This window comes from Panicum virgatum, chromosome 9N (genome assembly GCF_016808335.1).
Source record: "Panicum virgatum strain AP13 chromosome 9N, P.virgatum_v5, whole genome shotgun sequence".
NCBI lineage: Eukaryota > Viridiplantae > Streptophyta > Magnoliopsida > Poales > Poaceae > Panicum > Panicum virgatum.
The window spans coordinates 42924717-42932681 of record NC_053153.1 but is presented as its reverse complement, the minus strand read 5'-3'; the positions used below and the strand labels follow the sequence as shown (position 1 = coordinate 42932681).

Sequence of the window (7965 nt, the reverse complement as noted above, 5' to 3'; positions counted from 1 at the left end):
GCTTTCCATTCCCTCGCCCCGTCGGCCGGCTCACGCCCGCACCTAGACTGGGAGGGTCAAGTTGTGCATTGCCAATTGCGATGCTGATGGCTGATTAGCGGGCAGGCTGGTAGCTGCGCAGGGGTGATTAGCGGGCAGGCTGGCAGCTGCGAATTGCCAAAGGGTGGGGAGGGACAGCCGGGCAGACAAAAAGGGTAAAGCGGGGGCCGGAGGAGGATTAAAGGCAGTGATGGGGGAGTGAGGGGAATCCAATCCAGTCCAGTCCAGTCCCTGCCAGATTGGGAGCAGCCAAGGAAGAGTGCGTGCGACGCAAAGCTGGAGGCGAGGCCACCAAAGCAGAGCAGAGCAGAGCAGAGGGCCAGGCAGCCCGCCGATCGGATCGGGACCGGCCGGCGCCGCCGCCGCCGCCCGCCGGAGGCTGTGCCCGCTTCCCGGCCGCGCTAGGTGAGCCGTCTACGCTACTTGCTCCGCTTTTCCCCGTTTGGCGCCTGTGGTTTCTTGGCGATGGATGGAATGGTTTCGTCCGTCGCGTCGCGTGTTTTTTTTTTTGAGGGAGTCGCGTGTTCTTGTTGGGAAGGGAAGCGCATTGCGCGGATTCAGGGTGCTCTGTTAGCTCCGTGATTGCAGATTCGGTGGTTTCTGTGTTGCCTTTGAGAAGTTTCTTCTGCTTCGTTTCTTGAGCTTTTCTGGTGACACGGAATGAACGCACAGATCCATCACGCTGTTAATCTTGCTGTTGGCCGTACGAGCGGGGTTTTGCTCCAATTCTACGCATTGCTCCTGCACCTGCCCTCCTGAGCAATCATCAATTGGTAGGGTAGGTGCTAGTACAGTTGTTAATGCCGGAACAAGATGGTCAAGGTCTCAAGGATTGAAGGGAATAGCACGTGATGCAGTCACGTTCCACATTTGCACTCTCTACGGTCTTTGTCGTGCGGCGAGTCCGGCAGTGTGGTAGGGATCACGGCGTTTAGTTCCTTGCGGTTTACAGCCTGTTCCTGTTTGCGACCGGAGTATGTAGGGGCACAATCACGATATGTTCTGAGCAAGGTTCATCTGGTTGGGGGTGAATTGATTGACGCCTTTCAGTGTAATCTTATATGGTTTGCCATCCGGTCAATGCTTGATGCACTTGATGTTTTATTAAGATTTGACTAATCTGCCTAGGTTGAGTAAAACCATACTTTGTTTAGTTCTCCTGTTGGAAGTAAAATTTGCTAATATTTAGTCAAGAGAATGATTCCCAAACTTAGCATGCTTATTCATATGATGCATTGACAACTGGTGTCAAAGTATCCACACACACACACACACTGATACCCATCCCTTTTAGTCAGAACCAGGTGTTAGCTACAACAAGTGGGTGTACTTCTAATTTGACAATATTATGTCACTAGTTCTTGCTTTAAGAATGTGTTATGTGGTCTTTTGTGTTACCAGGACGCCTAATTTTTGTCATGTGCTACTGATGTTGCAAGCTTGTATGTATATAACGCGACAAAGCTATTAAATCTTTTTCTGTGTTGCTTGTCCTTGAGTGTCGGAATTGTTTTTCTACTATCTAAATTAAAAGTGCTTCCTGGACATGTTCATAGGTCCTCTCCTATGGCTTGAGGTGCACTCCTTTGGACGAGGCAGAAGTCGTTAATAGGTTATTCTTTGTCCTTGGAAGGGCATTATTGAAGTGTGTGCAATACTTACCGAACAGCCCCTGAATTTTGGATATGGAACTTGTATATTGGCTTCTTGCTAGCAGTGTCTGTTGTTGAAGTTTATTTCCTGAGATACTGTTTTGCTTCTACAAGTTCATTTGCTGATGTTTTGGATTTTCATTTCAGTTGTTCCAGATTGGTTTCCTTCCTTTCTGTTTTCTTCAGATTTGATTACTGGATAGCTTAATTTTACTTACTTTGGTTCTTCAGAATGCACAATAGATCCACAATCAGTATGGAAAGACGAAGCTGGCTTAGATTCCTTTCTATTTTCATTTCAGTTGTTTGAGATCTGTTTCCTTCCTTAGAATACATGATAAATGTGGATTTTCTTTATTTTGATAAGATAATCAATCAGTATGGATCGACGAAGCTGGCCTTGGAAGAAGAAATCTTCTGAAAGATCATCAAACACCGATGCGTCACAGAGTTCCAATCAAGCAGAACAGGTCTGTGCCACTCTTTGCTTAGTTGTAATTTTAGAGAGCTTGTCATCATGCCATGTATTAGTTTTATGCCCTGTTTGTATCATGCTCTTTATTTGGTTTATTTGTTTGACGTGTTTTCTAGAACTGAAAAATAATATAGAAGCATCACCACTGTACTTCATCTCTTGCAATCCGGCCATCTGATGGCTTATGGCTATAGCCTATAGAAAAGGCCTTTCCGCTTAGCCATTCATTTCCCCCAATTGGATAACTATGGTCATGTAGCAGCTGCGAAGGAAACCTGTACTGTTATACCCTGTTCTTAGTTTAAGTATTAGTACCTTAACATGGTATGAATGGCTTCTTTCATAGCAGAAAACACAATAGTATGTGGTTTATGCACATTCCTACTTAATGCTTTCAATAGTGAATGAACTCAAAGAATTGTGCATTACTTTATTGTCTGGAGTACTTTGACTTTGTTTATAGCATGGCAGATCTTCATGTGTTTGTGCAGGCTATTTCTAGGATCAATATTTAATTCTTTAATAGTACCAAAGCATCACTGTGAGCATGTGGTAAGTTTGACCATGAGATGCTCACCAGCCACTATAGCCTTCAGTGTGCCTATGAATTTTCTTGCGCCAACTGTTGAAATAAAGTTTAAGACAGTCGACCTTAAGGTCCTTAACTCATGTTGTGCTTCAGATAGCATGCTTTTTTTGTTGGATGCTGATCTTTTTTCCTTTTATTTCTCAAGATTGTTGTTAGTCTTAGAAATATTGCAGTTAGTCATTAATGCTAAGGCATATTACTGATTTGTTCATCAACTATTCATGATTATCAGTTATATCATGTCAAGCCAGCGTGATGATTAGTACCGTTCTTGGTTGAGGGTCCCCTGCTTGAACACTTTATTGCTTTTGCAGGATGAGAAAGTTCCAAAATATGTGCAGATTTCACCAGAAAGATATTCACATCTTACTGAATCAGAAGAACAAATCGAAATACTGAATGCAAAGATAAAGGTCTTGAATGAAAAAGTAGCTGCTGCACAAAGTGAGATGAACACCAAAGATGCCTTAGTAAAGCAGCATGCAAAAGTTGCTGAAGAAGCAGTATCAGGTGAACCTGATTGCAATCATTCTTTACTTTATTTTTGATGAAGGGTAAACTATTACCAATGATGTTTGATATTTCTATGAGTTTGCCCTTGCAATTTCCATTGAACTCCAATTGATTGGAGTGAGTAATCCTACATCACCACAATTGTTATTTTGGAATGAAGTTAGTTATCTAATAATATGTACTAATACATGTATATAATGTCAGGTTGGGAGCAAGCTGAGGCAGAGGCCTCGGCACTGAAATTTCAATTGGAAACTATAACTCTATCCAAGCTAGCAGCTGAGGAAAGATCTGCCCATTTGGATGGTGCTCTAAAAGAATGCATGAAGCAAGTGCGGACAGTGAAGGAAGAAGGTGAGCAGAAGCTGCATGATGTAGTGTTTGCAAAGACAAAACACTGGGAGAAAATAAGAGCTGAATTAGAAGCAAGGTTAGTCGAGTTTGAACAGGATATGATTAGAGCAGGTGCTGAGAATGATGCATTATCAAGATCTCTTGAAGAGCGGGCAAACTTGTTGTTGAAAGTTAACGAGGAGAAGGCTCAAGCAGAAGCCCAGATTGAAGTACTTAAGAGCACTATCCAGTCAGGTGAAAAGGAGATAAATTCATTAAAGTATGAACTACATGTTGTCTCTAAAGAGCTTGACATTCGCAATGAAGAGAAGAACATGAGTGTCCGTTTAGCTGATGTAGCAACCAAACAACATATGGAGGATGTCAAGAAAATATCAAAACTAGAAGGAGAATGTCAAAGATTACGTGGCCTTGTCCGCAAAAAGTTACCTGGGCCTGCTGCATTAGCTCAAATGAAGATGGAAGTTGATGGCTGGGGTAGAGATCCAGGAGACAACAGATTGCGGCGTTCCCCTTCAAGGAGTTCTGCACTCCAGTATCCTATGTCTCCATCTCCTGATTATGCTCGTGAAAACTTGCAAATCATGCAGAAAGAGAATGAACTTTTGACAGCACGTTTGTTGTCAATGGATGAAGAAACTAAGATGTTAAAAGAGGCATTGTCAAAATGCAACCACGAGCTACAGGCATCAAAAAACATGTGTGCTAAGACTTCATGTAAGCTCCGCAGCATGGAACTGCACATGTCGAGTGCTAATCTATACAAAAGCCTGACAAATTCATATGTTGATACCTCTGCATCAAGTCAGAAAGAAAGCAACCCACCAAGTTTGACTTCCATGTCTGAAGATGGTGTTGATGATGCAAGAAGTTGTGAGGAATCTTGGTCCAGTACTTTGGTGTCTGAAATCTCACGCATCAAGAAAGATAAAGCTGGTAAGCACAATTTGACTGAAAACTCCTATCAGATGGGCCTTATGGATGACTTCCTGGAGATGGAGAGATTGGCATGTCTGTCTTCTGAAGCTCAGGAGTGTGAGGGCATTGTCGATAAAAAGGTTGGTAAAGTTATTGAGACTCTCTCCTCTATCACTAAAAAAGAGAGCAACGATAATTCATCACCAGCTTTACAGTCACCAGGTTCTCCATTTAGTAGTGATAATCTGATTGCCAACTGTCCACTTTCGAAACTGCACTCAAGAATTTCTGCTTTGTTGAGCTCTCAATCATCGCAGAATAATGTTATGAAGGTGCTGGATGATATCAGGAATATCCTAAGTGACATTGAACATGATGTAGAATCTGTGAATGTAAACAAACTTCAGCATGATGACATTTTTGAAGTTACTGATAATGGATCTTCAACAAAGGAAGCCAAACCCTTGGGCCTTATGGATCATAGTCTAAGAAATGCCATTTTGAAGATTCATGAGTTTGTCAAGTTACTTATAAGACAAGCATCTGAGTTACAAGGAAGTTCTTACTATAGTGTTGTATTTCAGAAGATAGAACAGTTCTCCACGTTAGTTGATGAAGTTCTGTCTGGTGGTAATGGTTTAAATGAGATTATTATTGCATTATCTGAAATATTGCTAGAAAGTGGTGAGTTTAAACTCACATTGTTGGGGGAGACTGCTAATGAGGTAGAAAGCAATAATGTAGATTGTGTTGATAAAGTGACACTATTGGAAAACAAAATTCATCATGAGTCATCGCAAGATAGTGTATCTGGTGCTTGTTCCCTTATGCCACATTCATCTTCTGACCCTGATTTTGAGGGTCCGAGTCTTAGTGATGCATTTGATGTTAAAACTACAGTGAGGATATGCGCATCAGAGGAATATGAAAAACTGAAATTGGAAAAGAGAAATATAGAGATGGAATTAACAAAGTGCAATGAAATGATCGAAACTACAAATCTTAACTTTAGTGAGATGGAGAAAAACCTTGTAGACCTTACATCGAAGTTGGCAGCGTGTGAGAAATCAAATAGCTTGGCTGAAACACAATTAAAGTGTATGGCTGGATCATACAAAACACTTGAATCCCAGAAGGTGAAACTAGAAGAAGAAATAAAAGTTTTACAGACAAAGATAGATACTTTATCAGCTGACCTTGCTGAAGAAAGACGAAGCCATCAGGAGGATGTAGCCAAGTATAGAGACCTCATGGAGCATATGGAAAGGTGAAATTTCTGTTCTTTAGTCTATTCTTTCAGGTCATAGTAGTCTTGGTTCCCGAAATCTATTTATCATTTATTAAACGTTAGTTTCTTCTCTGATATTCTTCCTTTTATGTTATCAAGGTATGAGAAGAGTTCCTTACTCATAGCTGAGGATTCAGATATTAAACAGAAGAAGGTACATGATAAGCCCCAGATCTTGAACTTTCTTTTTCCTCATCATGTAATGATCACATATGTTACATGATCACATATGCTTCTGAGGTGGTATTATTTATGGCCCAGCTCTCATTGATTCATTCCCTATATTTTGTTAGACCAAATGTCAATGTCATGGTGTACAAATACTGCACCCCTGTACTCTGTGTTTTTCAGAGTTGGTGTTTGTGAACACGAAGTTGCTGCATGTTTTTCTTCAAATGCTAGATTTTGAGTTACTCTCTTTAAATGATGACAGGAGAAAGAAATAGCTGCTGCAGCAGACAAACTTGCAGCGTGCCAGGAGACAATATTGCTCCTTGGTCGGCAGCTGCAAACTCTGCGCCCTCCTCCATCAGAATCATGGAGTTCTGCAATAAACACACAACTGGTGGGGCAGTTTCCAGAAGATCAAGCAGGACCAGCTCAAAGTATACATTCTAAGAAGCCGTCAGGTCAATTTGATGCAGATTATATATTCTCAAGTGCCCCAGGAACAGGAAATGTGTCTCCCCTGAGTGGTTATAATCCACACAAAAGTCCCTCTAATGCAGCTGGTAGCCCTTACTTTACTTCGCCAGGCAATTCTAAGCGTCCCAAGCATAGATCTAGATCATCATCTTCATCATTTTCTAACCAGTTACCAGAGAAAAAAGGTCGAGGATTCAGTCGGTTATTCTCAAAAGGCAAGAGTGACCGCTAACCTACTCATCCTACACAGATTTTGGTTTATTTTCCTCTCAAGGTGAGCGATTCAAGTCAAGATTTTGGCAACAGCAGCTGAAAACCTGTTTATTTATCTTGCAAATGGTTCCTTGATTTAAGGATTAGTATTTACTTGAGGTTGACTTATATCTAGATTTCAGTGTGATAGTTTTAGCCACTAGTTGGCTATAGCTTTTTGAGTTGCATTTACATATACCTCAGTAGAACCTCACTGTTTATTTACTTATATTTGCGAAGATTGAAGATGTCGTGTCTTGTGAGTTAGATATCCCTACTGGAGGATGAATTAGCCTGTGTGTTGTGCCATACTTGTGTTTGAACTACACTTGATGTACAGTTAACCTACATATGTAAGGTGTTTGAACTATTGTTACCCAGCATGTTCAGTAAAAGCTTAAAAACCCTGTGTGCGTATTGCTAGTTTTGATTATTTGAAGTATGCTGTGGTTTTCTCTGTAGCGTCGAACACTTTATTACTGCTGTTTTGACTTGGCTCATTTCTTTATCTGTTCTCTAAAATGAGGAATGATGAATTTACCATGTAAGAATCAAGTTCACCCTTGTACTTTTGAGCGTATCAGCTCAAGTTCATGGTTTTTGTTCTGTCGATGTGAATACATGTATAATAATAGAAAATATGGTTAATGAATTAAAATTAACTTTAAATGGAAAGAGTTCACTGTGATTAGCTAAGGTTTATTGGCACCTTTTGATGATATCCTATAATGATCTAGTGACCTTCATAACTTGTGTAACTAAATCAGAAACCGAGCGGAGCTTGCTAGTGAATAGGACAGGCCTAACTTTGCTTTGGGCCAATGATTTTAGATAGAGGACACGGACACCCACCTATGAGCAAAGGCGGTTTTTTTATTTTTTTATTTTTTATTTTCGTTTTTTACAAAAATATATTTTCAATTTGGAAATTTACAGGAATATACCCCGGCCGCCCGACAGCGGGGCGGCAGAGGCATTTTCAAAAAAAAATTCGCGAAAAAAATTACGCGCAGGTCCTTGGGGGGGCCGGTCGCCCGGCAGCGGGGCGGTCGGCCTCCTTCCAATTAGCGCGCGCCGCCGACGCGTAATTGGCCGCAAGTTGCCGCTCCAAGTTGCCCGGGTGGGGTCGGCATGTGCGGCCCCCATGTGCACCAAACAGAAAAGCGTGTGAATTCAACGGAGAAGAGACGCTTTTGCCTGCAAAAATATCTCGGCCGGGAGTAGAGGCAGAGCTCTGGCC

General features: G+C 41.5%; 1 protein-coding gene across 1 annotated transcript; it reads left to right on the top strand.

Annotated features, from left to right (window-relative positions):
* The first annotated feature begins 232 nt into the window (after nucleotides 1-232).
* Nucleotides 233-7158, top strand: LOC120689574 (filament-like plant protein 4). Its single transcript, XM_039971878.1, has 6 exons — nucleotides 233-444; nucleotides 2059-2161; nucleotides 3070-3265; nucleotides 3473-5807; nucleotides 5928-5982; nucleotides 6262-7158. Exons 2-6 carry the CDS (start codon nucleotides 2072-2074, stop codon nucleotides 6703-6705), a joined length of 3120 nt encoding a protein of 1039 aa, XP_039827812.1. The 5' UTR covers nucleotides 233-444; nucleotides 2059-2071; the 3' UTR covers nucleotides 6706-7158.
* Nucleotides 7159-7965: the final 807 nt, after the last annotated feature.